Raw genomic sequence first — 16,501 nt, 5'->3', positions numbered from 1 at the left:
TCCAGGACAGTGAACTGAGTTTGGTCTGGATTTATAAGGAGGAGAGATTTCCCTTTGGCCTGCAGCTTGTCAGGCTCATGTCCCAGCTCTGCTTTGGTGGCCCTTACTGTCGCCCAGCCCCATTCCTTGCCCCTAATCATGGTCAGCACTTCTGAGTGCCTTCTATGTAGGCCACTGAGCTAAGGTCCCTGCCTCGCTGCCTCAAGTAAAGCTCCCAACAGTTAGGGGTGGGGGTGCTATTAGGAGCCTATCTTACAGATGAGGAAACTGAGGCACAGGGAGGTACGGCCTCTTGCCCAACTCACAGTTAGCGAGGAATGAATCTGGGTCTAAACTAGGGCGGTCTGCTGTGGGCTCTGCGCTGGTAGCCACGGTTTTATACTGCCCCCTGTAATCTGGGAATAATAATACCTCCGTCCCAGGATCGGGGCAGAGATTAAACGTGAGACATGTGTGCCAAGCACCTGGCATGCAGTGGGCCCTGGATAAACCCTGGTTCCCTTTGCTTCTGGCCAGAACCACTCCCCCCTTCTCCTGGGACTCACCTCCTTAATCCCCCCAAGTCTTTGCAGAGGGGACCTGATCCATTGCCCGGTGTAGCACGTTCCAAGAATGAAGATACAGTGTCTATTTAAAAAGCCCTTTGGATTTAAATTGAACAATTCCCTCCTCCCCCCCTTTTTAATCTGCACGCTTTTAACGGCTCACTTCATGGACATTAATTTTAATGGGACGATTATTACCCTGTTTGGAAGCCTGCCCCTCGAAATGCTGGGCTCGCAAGGTGGCGCTGGGTCGGGTCCCAGCCGCTTGGATGTTTTCTGTAGCAAAGAGAGTGTAGCCTTGGCCATGGGGACGTGTCATTTAGCAAAGGGAGAGGTGGTGGTGGTGGTGGTGGTGGGGGGGGGGGGGGGGGTGATGGAAAAGGGAGGAGGAAGAGGAGACCCCAACCACACACACACACTCCGCTTCTGATTTGCTCACACTGGAGTCAGTCTGGCCTATCTCGCCATTCACTTACCTGGGGACCTTGGCTGTCAGATGAGGCTTTTTGGAGCCTCCGTTTTCTCAGTTGTAATATGGGAATAATAATAGTACCTACTTCACAGAGTTAATACTGGTGAAGCCCTGAGCATAGTGTCCAACATATCATTAGCGCTTAATAAATGTTGGCTACTCTTAATAGTCTTGAGTAGATCACTAGTCACTAAACAGTGTGTTTCAAAGAATGCTGGAGGGCCCGCACCCTCAAATATATACAGCTCCCCTATTGTGAATTACTGATCCTGTCACTGATGCTGTGTATTGTCCAGAAAAAGCAAATTCTTGGGGGGGTGGGGGCGAGGGAGGAGTTGGAAGGAACTAACAACATAATGCTCTCCTAACACTTTAGAAAAAATGTGTTTTATATTTCAATGCTTCATTTAATAAACACTTACATAGAGCTTACCCAGTGCCAGGCACTGCTCTAAGTGCCTTAGACACATTAACTCACTTAACCCTCCTAACAGCCCTATGTACTAGGTACTATTAGTATTAGTCCTACATTATGGATGAGTAAACTGAGGCAGAGCATTTAAATAATTTATTGCTCTTTAGGATTATGTCACCACTGGGGACTTGGGAAGAGGGAGGGAAGCTGTTATGGGTTGAACTGTGTTCCCCTCCCCCATGCCTCTGTGGAATTCCTAAGCCCAGCACCTCAGAATGTGACTAATTTGGAGACAAGGTCTTTAAAGAGCTAATTAAGTTAAATAAGGTCATTAGAGTGGGGCCCTAATCCTATATGACTGGTGTCCTTATAAGAAGAGGGAGAGTCCTAGCTGGTTTGGCTCAGTGGATAGAGGGTCAACCTGAGGACTGAAGGGTCCCAGGTTCGATTCTAGTCAAAGGCACATGCCTGGGTTGCGGGCTTGATCCCCAGAAGGGGGTGTGCAGGAGGTAGCCAATCAATGATTCTCTCTCATTATTGATATTTCTCTCTCCCTCTCCCTTCCTCTCTGAAATATATATATATATATATTTTTTAATTATTTATTTATTTACTTTTTTTAAAGAAGAGGGAGAGATACCAGGGGCACAAGAAGGCGGCCATCTGCAAACCAAGCAGAGAGGCCTCAGAAGAAACCAATCCTGCCAACTCCATGATCTTGGACTTCTGGCCTCCACGGTGAGAAAATAATTTCCTGTCCTTTAAGCCACCCCGTCTGTGGCACGTGGTTACGGCAACCTTAGCAAGTGGGTAGAAGCAATGAGGAGGGGGTGGGGGGAGTCCTAAAAGGGATACTAGGAACAGATACTCACCAGACTGAGGCCACTGTGACTGCCAGCCGTGTGCTTGCACGTCTCTCTGGGTTCCTGAGAAGGGCTGAGTTCCAGGGCTGTTCACCTGTTCGCCTTCTTCCTCTTCTGGGCCCTGTTGGAGACCTTGAAGGGAGGAGTTGTTTTAGGGGGTTGTTTTGGGAAAGAGTTCATGAAATCCAGTTGATACCTCCATTCAGAGAGAACTTTCCCTACCAGTTGCAAGGATGTGATACCTTCCAGACTGAAGAGATAAGACAGGTTTTTCTAGTCCACGAAGTCTTCCTGTGGTGTTTAAAATGAGCACATAGCAGGTGCTCAGTCAATATTTGTTGAAAGAAAGACTCGCTGAATGAATGGGTGAATGGATGAAAAGCATCCTGATTTGTCTTCCTTTCGGGCAGACACAGCGATGTACATAGAATTGATATAACCAATAACTTTAAAAAATGTCTTGTCTCAACTTATTCCCTTACCTCCTACAGAAATCAATACCCAAGTGTTTTGACCAGGAAGGGGAGGGGGGAAGCGGAATTTATTTTCTTTAATTAAAACAATAATTACCTGTCCTCGTGTTTGAGACTGAGTGAGCCTTACCTTATGGTGTTTTAATTCATGTGGCTTGGTGAAGTGGTAAATGGATGCACAGCTGTTGCCTCCTCCGAACAGCTGTGTTTCCTGAAGCCATGTATTGATGCCAGGGCCAGATTTGATGCCAGGAGCCGGCTTGGTGAGCAGAGTTCTTGAATCAAGCAGAGGTATAGCCGAGTGGTTTGACACTCTGAGCCTGAGAGACCTGGGTTCGAACCCTAGCCCCACCAGGCAATAGCCAGGTACTTTGGGCATATTTTTCACCTCTCTGCGCCTCCATTTCCCCATCTGTAAAGTGGGGATAATAATCATAGCACCACCTATTTCACTGGGTTGTTGCAAGGATTAAAAGAGAGAACGTAGCAAGTGTTTAGCAAAGTGCTTGGCACTCAATAAATGTTAGTTATGGTGCTTGTTGATATATCCGGATTATTAAGCTTCCACTTAAGAAACAGAACGGGGATCTTGACCCAAACCCACTGGGAAAACAAGAGGATTCAGATTTCAGTGAGTTCAATATTCAACGACATCACAGTTACTCCCAGGAAAGTCCCCTCCGTTCAATAGACCCCGAGCAGGACAGCTCTCATCTCTCATATTTATCCTATTTCACCCTCTGGCACCTGGAAAGATGGGGTGCCCCTTCTTCAGGGATCTCCTAATGATCCATTTGCTACCTCTCCCTTAAGGACATTTGTGTTGTAAGTAAAGAGAAAACATCAGATGAATGTCCACAGCAGGGGAGGAAAAAAACACATAGTGCCATCCCATAATTATCGTCTCATCAGCACTTTACCTGTAAAGGGTAAACTCACTTAAATAGAAGCTAATGTCTTATTCGGGTATGAGTTCGGCTCCTCAGGGCTAGGCTCCCGCCCTTCAGGACTGGTTTGGGGTCTTAGGGGTTAGGCTCGGGTCTTTGGGACTAGATTGGACTCTTAGGCCTTGGCTGGTCTATTCCGGATTAGGTCCATTAAAATGAAATTGAGCAGGGCCACGGGGAAGCCCCGGTCCTCACAAGACGGCCTTAGAGGAAAGGACCCTTCAGTGAGCACACTGGCCTGGGAGCCCGAGGTTGAAAGGGCTGCTGACTCTCCAGGGGGAGGTGCCTGTGGAAATCATGGGGACACACTGAGCCTGGCTCCCTGGGGCCTGTGGGAGAGGGGGGATTGCTTAGGGGCGAGGCTGGGCTCTTGAGAGAGAGGTTCCCCCTTCGGGACTGGCTTCAGCTGTTCAGGTCTGGACTCGCCTCTTTGGGGCTCGGCTTGGCCCTTCCGGTCTGGGCTTCAGCATTTTGGGCTGGGCTACTCCCTTCGGGACTGGCTAGAGCTGTTCGGGTCTGGGCTCCACCCTGGGTGACTGGGTTCTGCAATTAGGGTCTGGGTTGGCCTCTTTGGTGTGGGCTAAGCTGTTCAGGTCTGGGGTTGGATCTTCAGGGTAGGCTCCTCCTTTCAGGACAAGGTGGCGGTTAGGGTCTGGGGGGGGAAAAAAAAACCTTAAAACCTACTGCCTTGATTACTGGAGTCACAAGAGATGGGGTTAGTTAAATCTGCACTCCCGCTGTGAAAGTTCAGACATACTGTCCTTTTCTCGGGCAATAATCGCTTTATTAATGGCAACCGAGCTTAGTATAAGCAAGTGAACCAGAAGACTTGAAATTATACTGATGAGGGGTTAAATGAGGATAAACACCAAAGATCCATTTGGCAGACCTGGGAAAATGGAACATGCACATGGCCTTTGAACAGGTGATTCCATTTCCAGCTGCTGACTCAAATCAGTGGTTCTGAACTAGGGACAGTTCTGCCCCCAGGAGACGTGTGGCAGTGTCTGGAGACATTATTGGCTGTCAAAACTGAAGGGTACTATTAGCCTCTAATTGGTAGGAGGGAGGGATGCTGCTTAACATCCTACAACACACAGACAACAAAGAGTCATAGGGCCCCAAATGTCAATAGTGCCGCGGGTGAGAAAACCTGCCCGCCATAGATCAGTTAGTATGCATGTGGTAGGACTAACCGAAAATCCAACTGGTAGAGATTTAAATCAGAAGGACTTTTATTACTTACTGGACAACAAGGGCAGAGCAGGTGCTGAGAAACTGTGGTGCACGGACCAATGAGGTCCCTGGCCTGTTTTTTGTCATAATTTTATTGGAACACCGCCATGTTCGCTCGTTAATGCATTATCTCTGGCTGCTTTTGTGCTACAACAGCAGAGTTGATTAATTGCAACGGAAATGGGATGGCCTGCAAAGCCTTAAAATATTACTCTCTGGCCCTTTAAAGGAATAAATGCCCAGCAAAGCAATTGCAGGTCATATGATAGTTGCATGTTTGGTTTCCTAAGAATCTGCCAAACCGTCTTCCCGGATGGCTATACCATTCACGTTACATGGCCACCAGCAATGGATGCGTGATCTCAGTTTCCTGGCATCTTCCCCAGCATTCGGTGGTGGTGTCACTATTTTTCATTTTAGCCATTCTGACAGGTGTCTCATGGTCTACTTTGCTTTACTAGCTAGTGATGTTGATGGTCTTCACATGTGCTTGTTTGTTATCTGTATATCTTCTTTGGTGAATCCGCCTGTTTTTGTAAATAAAGTTTTATTGGAACACAATCACACCCATTCATTTACTATGTATCATCTATGTTTGCTTTTATACTGTAACAGCAGAATTGGGCATTTGTGACAGAAACGGTATGGCTGAAAGCCTAAAATATTTACTATCTTGCCCTTAACAGGGACATTTTGCCAATCCCTGCCATAGACGCATTATGATTTATTTCTTGAGACTGGGCACAAAGTATGCAAACAGAATCAGGGTTTTCTTGGCGAGGGAGAAGGAGCCAATGAGGTATCTGGGCACTAGAGAAGGTCTCCTAGTCTCCCAGTGGTGCTCAGAGATGTTCATTGCGGCATTGTTTGAAGTAACCCAAAGTAGGAAGCAACAAAAATATCATTCAAGAGCAGAGTGCATAAATAGAATGTGGTATATTTGTACTATGAAATACTGCAGCGATTTTCAACCCTTTCCATCTCATGGCACACACAAACTAATCATTAAAATTCTGCAGCACATCAAAAATACTTTTTTACCAATCTGATAAAAAGGTATAATTTTCATACATTTATAAAAATATAATAATTACCTACCCGTTTTGCTCCAAAGTGACTTTTAAAAAATCAGGTGCCTATACTTATGTAAGGATTTCTGGTGCCAAGAATTAACCTATTAGCCCTGGCCAGGTGGCTCAGTCCGTTGGAGTGTCATCTCATGCACCAAAAAGGTTTCGGGTTCAATTCCTGGTCAGGACACATACCAAGGTTTTAGATTCGATCCGGTTGGGCGAGTATGGGAGGCAACTGATCGATGTTTCTCTCCCCCTCTCTCTCTCCCTTCTTCATTCTCTCTCAAAGTTAAAAAAAAAGTCTTTGAGTGAGGATAAAAAAAAAAAAGAATTAACCAATCAGACGTAACCTTATTATGCAATGTGACCAATAAGATGCAACTCTATTATATGACTTATATATGTATGGTTCAAGACAGAGCATTTATATAAGATAGCTATTGTTATGTTGGCTGTTGTTATTTTTTAACTTGACAACCTAAGGGAAAAGAGGTCAGTGCCTCGGACTAAATAGTCAGGTGTGCATATTTTAAAAATTCTTGCAGCACACTGGTTGAAAATTACTGGATACTGTAAGGGATTGCAGGGCATGAATTAGATTCAGAGATAGATATATATTTTAAAACGTAATCTTGCCTTGGCCAGTGTGTTAGCGAGGTATTTATATATTTTCTTCATCCATTTACTTTTAATCTATATGTGTCTTTTTTTTTAAGTAATCATATTCCTACAACGAAGGGTAGAACTCATCTTGAGAATGGGAATTCTTTTTTTTAAAATATATTTTATTGTGTTTTTTTTTAAAGAGAGGAAGGGAGAGGGATAGAGAGCCAGAAACATCGACCATCTGCCTCCTGCACACTCCCCACTGGGGATATGCCCGCAACCAAGGTACATGCCCTTGACCAGATTCGAACCTGGGACCCTTGAGTCTGCAGGTCGACGCTCTATCCACTGAGCCAAACAGGTTAGGGCTGTATGTGTCTTTATATTTAAAGTGGACAACATATATTTGGGTCTTATTTTTTGATCCACTCTGACATCCCTGTCTTTTAATTTGGTGCATTTAGACCATTGATGTTGAAAGTGATTATTGATAGAGTTGGATCAATATCTATGGTATGTGTTATTTTCTATTTGTTGCCCTTGTTCTTTGTTCCTATTTCTTGTCTGCCACTCTTTTTCGGCCTTTTGCGGTTCTAATTGATTAGTTTATGTTTCCATTTTATCTCCTTTTTTAGTATATCAGTTATACGTCTTTTTAAACTTTTTTTAGTGGTTGCCTTAGAGTTTCCAATATACATTTACAACTAATCCAAGTCCACTTTCAAATAACAGTATACAACTTCACTGGTAGTGTGAGTACCTTATAATAATAAAATAATCCTAGTTCCTCCCTTCTAACACACACATACACATAAGGTAGATATACATAAGCAGACAATTGAATACATTGTTACTATTATTTTTGAACAATTGATAACAATGGGCGCTGGTTCCTTCAGTGGTTTCCACTTACGGGTTTCCGCTCCAGTGAGCCAGGACTGACTATATCAGCAGTTCTCAACCTGTGGGTCGCCTAAGACCATCAGAAAACACATATATAATTACATATTGTTTTGTGATTAATCACTATGCTTTAATTATGTTCAATTTGTAACAATGAAAATACATCCTGCATATCAGATATTTACATGACAATTCATAACAGTAGCAAAATTACAGTTATGAAGTAGTAACGAAAATAATTTTATGGTTGGGGGGTCACCACAACATGAGGAGCTGTATTAAAGGGTCGCAGCATCAGGAAGGTTGAGAACCACTGGACTATATTCACCTGTCTGCTCCTCCAATCTTGGCAGCAGTGGTTGGCCCAGTTTCCTCAACTCTTACAGATTCCAGAAGAATTGTTGATTTTTCAGTGTGTTCAGCTTTTTACTTGTTAGGATGGAGTAGAGACTTCCAAGCCGCTTACATGGGGAACCAGGAGCCAACTTAAGAATCTTTACCCAGTCTGGAGAAGGAGGAAGGCAGGGAAGGCTTCTTGAAGGAGGTGACCTCTAAAATGAAACCAAGCAGGAGTTCCGCAGGTACAGGTGAGAAGGAATGACAGATTCGAGGGAGAGCATGCTGAGGTGGAAAGCTGTAAGAGATGATTAGAGCTTAGAGGTGAGGAGGGAAAGTGTTGAGAGATCAGGCTATAGAGGTGGGCTAGGGACAGACACCAGGTCTTACATGGCATTGACCTTGAAGAAATCTAGTGAAAATGGACTTTGAGAGTCACAACACTGACCCATCTCCAAAGAACTCGGGCGCGTTACAGGCATCCGTGACTTCATCCTCACAGCGGCTCCTGTGATGTCCGTCTGCAAAGTGCTTGAGGTAATTCTGCGTGGCTTAGGGCACTTTGCTGCTATTAAGTGCCCATATAAATGGCAACTTATTGGCTCCAATGTTTGATTTCCTATTTTTCTTTCCATTTGTGTGTCACCTGTAATTAGAGTTCCAAAGCGCTCAGGGCACCAAAGTGCTCAGAGTGATTTTTCTATTGAAACAGAAAGAAGAGGAGACACTTTGCAGGTTGCGAAGTGGAAAAGACCAAGCAACTCTCTCTATCTCCTGCATGGGCACTTGTGTTGATTTATGAGACCTACAAGGACATCCCTCACTTATTTCTTAAAGGGGTGGATTCATCTTTCTCTCTGCTACGTGTGTGTGTGTGTGTGTGTGTGTGTGTGTGTGTGTGTGTGTTTCTGCCTCTCTTTATCACTGGCAGCCTCATCAGCAACACATATTTATTGAGCATCTATTATGTATGGACACAAACTCAGAAATACCTCTGCCCTATCTTAGCTTCATCATTTGAGGATTAAGTTGTTCATTCATTCAAACAACAATTATTGAGCACATCCTAGCAACCAGGCTTTGTGCTAGGGGCTGAGAACACAGGATGAACACGGCTTGTCTGTGGAGGTTACATTTCAGCTGGGAGCTGAAGGGTGAAGGGGGGCAGCAGCATTGAGGAATCATTCGGGGAAAGTGTTCTAGGAAGAGGGAAGTGTGTGCAAAGGCCCTGAAATGGAAAAGGGCTTAGATTCTTAGACCACAGATCAGTTTGAACGGGAAGGTGTAAAACACACACTGAAACCTCACACACAACCGGTGGGTAGGTCAAGTGGCACAGCCCCATTGAACAAACAGGATGGCAGTTCCTGAAATCATTGAACGTGATTGAAAATGATTTAACTCGCCAGACCGGTTTGGCTCAGTGGATAGAGTGTCAGCCTGTGGACTGAAGGGTCCCAGGTTCGATTCCGGTCAAGGGCATGTGCCTTGGTTGCGGGCACATCCCCAGTGGGGGGTGTGCAGGGGGCGGCTGGTCGATGTTTCTCTCTCATCGATGTTTCTGACTCTCTATCCCTCTCCCTTCCTCTCTGTAAAAAAATCAATAAAAAATAAATAAAATAAAAATGATTTAACTCACATTATTCTGCGCTGGTGTTCGCCACACATTAGTGATCCCCAATGAAGTGTGATTCTCCAGTTCTGCTCACAAGAGCTAAGGGGGTATCTTAATGTAAGTTGAAGGCAGTTTTGTCCTAACTCATGGATTGTTCAAGAAAGGACTCCTATTGGGTTTGAAGGCTATTGAATGCAACTTGGGCTTTTTTTTTTTTTTTTTAATGCTTAGGCTTTTTTGTTGTTGTTGTTAATCCTCATCCGAGGATTTTTTCCATTGATTTTTTTTTAGAGTGTGGAAAGGGGAGGGGGGCAGAGAGAAAAACATCGATGTTATCAATGTCAAGAGAGATACATGGATTGGTTGTCTCCCCCCGTGCATCCCCACTGTGGCCGGGGATCCAGGATCAACCTGCAACCCAGGTATGTGCCCTTGGCTGGGAATAGAACCTGTGACCATTCGGTGAGCAGGCTGGTGCTCTAACCACTGAACCCCCCACCTAGGGCCCAACTTATGCTTTTAATAAAAACGCTTTTCTTTTAAAAAGTGGAATTTGTTGCTAATAATAAAAATAAAGATACTGAATTTTAGAAGATCTGGACTAAGATCCAAGGGTTGGGTGGAGGTGAGTATTGGTTTCCCACTCCAGATGGGCAGCCAGGAACCACAATCCACACCTAGCCCACTTGCCTCATTTTTGTTTCCTGGAGTCCCCTGTAGGCATTTGGGTCCGTGCTCACAGTAGGCTCTCTGCAGTAGGCTGATTAATGGCTTACAAAGATAGCCAGGTCTTAATCCCTGGAACCTGTGGAGGTTACCTTAAATGATCAAAAAGCCTTCGCCGGTGTGACTGAATGAAGGCCCAAGACATGTTGCAAGTACCGTGGATTATCCAGGTGGGCCCAAGTCACAAGTGGCCTTACAAGATGGAGGCAAAGGGAGATTTGGAGAGAGAGATCTGAGAAGGTCCTGTGATGACTGACATCCTTTCAAAGCAGTGGTTCTCAACCTTGGCTGCACATTAGAATCACCTGGGAATCTTTTTAAAATCCTGATTTCTGGGCCTCATTCCCCCAGAAATCAGGATTTTAAAAAGATTCCCAGGTGATTCTAATGTGTAGCCAAGGTTGAGAACCACTGCTCTAAAGTTAATCCCTCCATCCACACGCCTGGCCTTATTTTATTACCTTGTTTTATTTTTATTTTTTTGTACCACTTACTACTAACTCAAGCGTTCATATTCACTAGTTGGATGAATTAAACGTAATTCCCACCCCCTTGAATGCAAACCCCAAGATGGGAGGGATTTTTGGGGGGTAAGTTTTGGAGAAGCAGATTTAAATGCTAAATTCTTAGCGCCTGGCATATAATAGTTGCCCGATGGATGTCTGAATGAAGAAACAGCGCTTGACGCAAACTCTGCGCTTGGCGGAAGCCACAAGCGGGAAAGTCGACAAGCATCAGGTTCATGGCACTGACCTCGGCCTAGGGCGCCACAAGCCCCTGATGCGGGTGACGGCGTGAGGGGCGCGGTGGGGGCGGGGCCGCCCACCCGGAACCCGAGTGCAGCCGGCTGCGGTTTCCGGCCGCGGCGGACACTTCCGGCGGAGGGACTGTCCCGTGGCACCCGGCACGGCCGTGGACTACACGGAGGGCCGGCGGCGCGGGCCATGGACAACCACGGCCTGGACGAGTTCCGCCGGCGCTGGCAGGAGGAGCTGGCGCAGGCCCAGGCGCTGAGGAAGCGGCGGCGGCCCGAGGCTGCCGAGCGGCGGCCGCGGCGGCCCGAAGTGGCCCCCGGGCGCGGCGAGCAGGCCTCGGGGTACCTGGCGCTGGCGCAGGGCCTGCTGGAGGGCGCGAACCGGCCCCCGGCGGCGCGGGCGACCAGGGCCGAGAGGCAGGACGCGGCGAGCCGTTCCCGCTCCCCCCCAGTCCGTGACGCGGCCGAGGGCGCGGAGCAGCTGGTGGACCAGCTCATCCGAGACCTGGTGAGTGGCCGCCGCCTCCTGGCGAGGCCAGCCCGGCCCCCGGCCCCACCCCTCGTGCAACCCTCCAGAGTGTTGGAAAGTAACTCCGTGTGTCCCCAATGTGGGGAGAAAAACGAGTAAGGTTGCACACGCCTCCGTGCGTGCATAGAGTGTCTCCGGAAGCAGTGGCTCCCAACTGGGGCGACTTGGTCCCCCATTTGGCCGTGTTTGCGGACAGTTTTGGATGCCAGACGGGAGTATGGAGGGGCGTTGCTGCGGGCAGAGGCCAGGGATGCTCATGAGCATCCTACACCGCACAGAACAGCCCTCCCGCCCCGAATTATCTGGCCCAAAATGTCAGGAAAGCCAAGACCGAGACACCCTGCTTTAGAGGGATCCCTAAACTTTTAACAAGCCGCCTGTAGGGAAGAGGACCAGGACAGGGATAGGCGGGGGTTTTGACTGGTCTCTACATGCTCTTTGCACTGTTCAAGCTTTCTAACTGCACATGTAGTACTTGGACAATAATGAAAGCAGGAAAAAGGAAGAATCCTGCGGGGACTATCGTTAGTATGGAGGCTTATATCATTTTGTTGGGCATGGATCTCTCTGTGAAACTGGAGGAAGATGGGGATCCTTACATCCCCTTCCCCGCCCAAAAAAAAAGCCCCCCTCACAGAGTTGGGATAAACAGGATCACCTGAAACATATCCATGGTTAAGAGAACAAGACAGCAGGTTTTAATGGTTCTTTTAAAGTAAGGCGCTGCAGCTTCCCATTGGCAGTGGTTCTGTTATTGGCAAGTGGATTTGATGAATGATGGCTTAATGTTAAACGTGTTACGTAGTTATATTCAGATACTGTTAATAGCTGTGAGTTTTTACCAGGTGTCTGGTCCTGTGCTCTGCTTTATCTCTAAGGCTAGAAGTAACCTTCTTTGTGTATGTTATTAACCTTCTAATTTAATGTGACAGTTCCGACACATACGGAAATGCATGCTGGCATCATACCTGCTCCTGTAGAAAATGGGTCGTCACTGAAGTCTGACAGTTACAAAAAGAAAATCAGTGCCTTGGGAAAGTGGCTTAGCCCCTGATACGGTGCTCAGGCCAGTCCAGGTCTGTGCAGCAGTTCTCTCCATGGAAGTACAGTGGGGCCTTGACTTACGAGTGTCCCGACTAACGAGTTTTTCGAGATACGAGCCGCCGTCTCTCGGCCTATTTTTTGCTTGAGTTGTGAGCTAAAATTCGAGTTATGAGCCAGCTTCAGATACCCCACCGCTAGTTGGCGCAGCGAACGTCACAGTGAATGCCACAACATCAGCCCAGCATCACGTGTCTCACTCGTTCACTTTTGATTTGACATACGAGTAATTTGAGTTACGAGCTCCATCACGGAACGAATTAAACTCGTAAGTCAAGGCCCCACTGTACATAGATTTGTAGGCTGAGGCAAGACCAGCCCATGGAAGCAGAAATGAACTGGAAAGCGGATTACTGGGACAAAGGCACACTTTGTCCTCACAGCTGAAATCCTCCCGGCTGAATGTGACAGTGTCTTCAGGCTGCAAATCCTGGGAGGTAGGCAGAGTTAGTCTTTTAAAATGACAGGAACTCAAGAGGCTTTCCTGCACTTGGCCCAGGCATACCCAGCTGGTAAATTCTAGGGATTGCAGTCAGGTGCAGGTCTGTTGGGCTCTGCATTTCACCAGGTGGGAGTTTCCCAAACTTGACTTGGTACAAGAATCACCTTCGGCTTTACTAGAGTCTGGGTTCTGCAGACTGTCCATTCTCAGAGGGAAGGTGGGGGTGGGAAGAGATCAACCAAAGAACCTGTATGCATGTATGCATAACCCATGCACGCAGACGATAGGGTGGTGAAGGCCTGGGATGGGGGGCGGCGATGGGCTAGAAAGGGTCAATGGGGGGAAAAAGGGGACATATGTAATACTTTCAACAATAAAGATTAAAAAAATAAAATCTAGGTTCTGGCCCCTCCCCAGACCTGCTGCCTCTCAGTGTCCAGAGAAGGGGCCCAGGAATCGGCTGTTGGGACGATCAGGCAAGTTTTGAGAGATTCTCTGCTGTGCAGCTTCCTTTGGTTTGAGGTCTGGATTCTCAAGGAGTCCAAAAACAGTGGAGTCCTAACTGAAGTATTCTAGAAATGGGAGGGGCTTGCCTACTGGAGGATGCAAGGGGCACATCAGAAGCTAAGTTTCATAGTTAGTTTGTGAAAGCCTGCCCTGGAGCCAGTGTGTGATCTCTGCTCCCTTCAGAACCACCACATTAGGTCCTGTGAGCGTGTAGTGCACTACTGTGAGCAGCAGCCAACCTTTGGGGTACCTCTAATTTTATTTTCAGTATTTTGCAATCATCAGTAACACTGCTATAAATAAAGTAACAATTCGTTGTTGGTGCTTAGATGCTGTCTCCTTGGTACTGTCTCAAAGGTATAGAGACCTCATTATCTTCTTCAGTTCTCCCAATAACCCTCTCCAGTGGCCATTGTTAGCCCCATTTGGCTGATGAGCATGAGGAAGGTAATTGATTTTTTAAAAAATTCTTTATTGTTTAAAGTATTACATGAGTCTCCTTTGTCCCCCCATTGACCTCTCCCCTGCCACCCCCTCCGCCAAGCACAAGCCCTCACCCCCCAGCTGCCTGTGTCCATTCGTTTTGCTCATATGCATGCATACAAGACCTTTGGTTGATCTCTTACCCCTCACCCCCCGCCTTCCCTCATAGTTTGTACAGTCTGTTCGATGCTTCTATGTCTCTGGTTCTATTTTTGTTCATCAGTTTATGTTCATTAATTTCCACAAATGAGTGAGATCATGTGATATGGTAATTGATTTTTTTAAAGGGGCAGTAAACCCAATATTTTAAGTCTGAGAAATGATGGTAACCTTTATAGAAAAGGCTTTGATTTGTAATTCATTGGTCGTAAGCCTCAAAGCCCACAGAGATCCGACTGGTAGGTAATACAGATGAATAAAGTGGTCTAGGTGTTGCTGATTGGGCCCTTTCCCCCTAATTCATCAGATGGTGGTTTGTTAGGCATCTTTCCCAGATTCCAGCCATACGTCTGTGATGATTTGTTTCATAATGGCGGTCATTCTTTTTTATCACATTACATATTGTACTGTAGAGTTTGTCTTTCTGATATCCCTCAAGGAAAATACTTAATCATTTTTCTTGAAGCATGGTCATCCTCTTGGTCTTCTTGTTTCACTTTTTAAAGTTTTTTTTTTTTTAAATCAAACCCTTTATCGACGTGTATGGATCATAAATGTACAGCTTGGTGAATTTCCAAGAGTACATATCCATGCAAACAGCACCCAGATTACAGAACAGTATTACCAGCTTCTCAGAACCCCATGCGTGCTCTTTCACAACAAGGCGTGTACCCAAGGGTCACCACCACGCGACTCCTAACACCTGCTTTTAGTTTTGTCTGTTTTTGAACTAGACGTAGAATCATGCAGCATGTGCGCTCTTGTGTCCGGATTCTCATGCACAGCATCGTGTATGAGATTTATCCCTATGGGTATGCCACATTTTATTCTACTGTTGATGATAACTAGTTTATTAGTGGCCAGTTTGAGACTCTCAGGAATAGTGCTGCTGGGAACATTTTCTACATCTTTTGGGATGTATACTCTTTTTTCTTGGGTTTACCCCTGGTTCTGGAATTCCTGGGTCACGAAGGATGCATATGTTCAGCGTTAGTAGATATTGACCAACAGTTCTCCAGAGTGATTGTGCTGGTTTTCTCGTGAAAGTAACTCAAGTATGTGGACCATAGTATTTCATGTACGTCTTTGACGTAAATATAACAACACCTAACCGAGACTACACAACTTGACCTCAACATGGGTAAGATAATAGTGACACACTGGGAAATTCATGCTATGGCTTGGGTAAAGGTGGAGCCACTGCCCAGGTCAACTAATTGTTGCCATGTAGGAATTTGGGCCCAGTGTTTCAGTCTTCAGATTTTTGTTTTTAAATTAGGAATATTTACTTTAATGTGGACTCTGCCTGTTTTTGCTGCACAGAAAACACCCCAAACTTTGGCTTAACACTGTTTAGCTCACCATGTTGCAGAGTGGCAGTGGGCTGGGCAGGGATGGGCTCACTCATGTCTGAGGTGATCTCACTTTGCTAGTTGTTGGCTCTGTGTGTGTGTTTGCGGTATGTGTCTCATCATTCAGCGGGTTAGCCCTGGGTGGGCCTTTTCATAGTTATGAGAGCCCAAGGACGGCAAGCCCCAGTGCTTTTGAAGTCCCCGCCTAGGTCATGTTTGTGATCGTCACATTGGCCAAAGTGAGCCATGTGGCCACGCCCGGAGTCAGTGTAGAGTTAACCCAAATGCCTGCAAATAGGGGGCATGAACAGAGTAGGGGTCACTAATCCAACAATGCACCACAAACTCCCCATTTTTAATTGCTGATAACTAATTTAAAATTAACAGTTTAAACACTAACACTGCAGGTGCAACAAAAGCTGTCTGGGGGGTAGATAGACCTGCCTCGGGTCACGAGCCTGTGGTCTTTGCCTTGTGTCTTTCCAAGAATCTTTGCTTGCTTCACAGGTAACTCCTGAGAAGGACGATTTATTTTTATTTGGGAACTCCCCAGAAACTCACAGGCCAATCCACTTGACATGAAAGGCAAATAAAAATCTGATACCATCTCATAGCACACCTCCCTCCCTTTCCTCCAACTTTTGGTGCTCTCTGTTATATCGATGCATTCTCGTGTATTTTTGGTGCAGTCTCTTTCACTACAAGCCTTAGTGTTATCACTAGAGTGAGAACAACTACTACGTTAGCAGTCAGGAGTTGAGTTGCCTTTGGCTGGGTAAATGGGCAGTACTGCTTCAGAGATTCATCGGGCTGGGTAAGGGACAGATCTTTGATGGACAAGCACAGCTGACATGAAAACTTGGAAATGATTCTCCTTGAGCCTTGTCTTCTCTTGTGAAGCTTTTCAAAATAGCACTTGGAAGCCATCTTGTTTTGGGTGCGAGTTGGGAACACCGAAGTTGTC

The 16,501-nt window shown here is 46.2% G+C and overlaps 1 protein-coding gene across 1 annotated transcript in view; it reads left to right on the top strand.

Annotated features, from left to right (window-relative positions):
• Nucleotides 1-11,104: 11,104 nt before the first annotated feature.
• The window catches only part of FBXW8 (F-box and WD repeat domain containing 8), a 111,580-nt gene continuing 106,183 nt past the window's right edge, over nt 11,105-16,501 (top strand). Inside the window, exon 1 of the mRNA XM_070399754.1 lies at nt 11,105-11,472. Within this exon, the coding sequence (XP_070255855.1) occupies nt 11,155-11,472 (318 nt within the window). The 5' untranslated portion in view covers nt 11,105-11,154. The remainder of the gene's footprint in view (nt 11,473-16,501) is intronic.

The sequence above is a fragment of the Myotis yumanensis genome, unplaced genomic scaffold, assembly GCF_028538775.1.
Source record: "Myotis yumanensis isolate MYYU_CA2020_CCGP unplaced genomic scaffold, mMyoYum1.0.hap1 SCAF_19, whole genome shotgun sequence".
NCBI classification, from domain to species: Eukaryota; Metazoa; Chordata; class Mammalia; order Chiroptera; family Vespertilionidae; genus Myotis; species Myotis yumanensis.
This window is presented reverse-complemented; position numbering and strand designations above follow the sequence as displayed.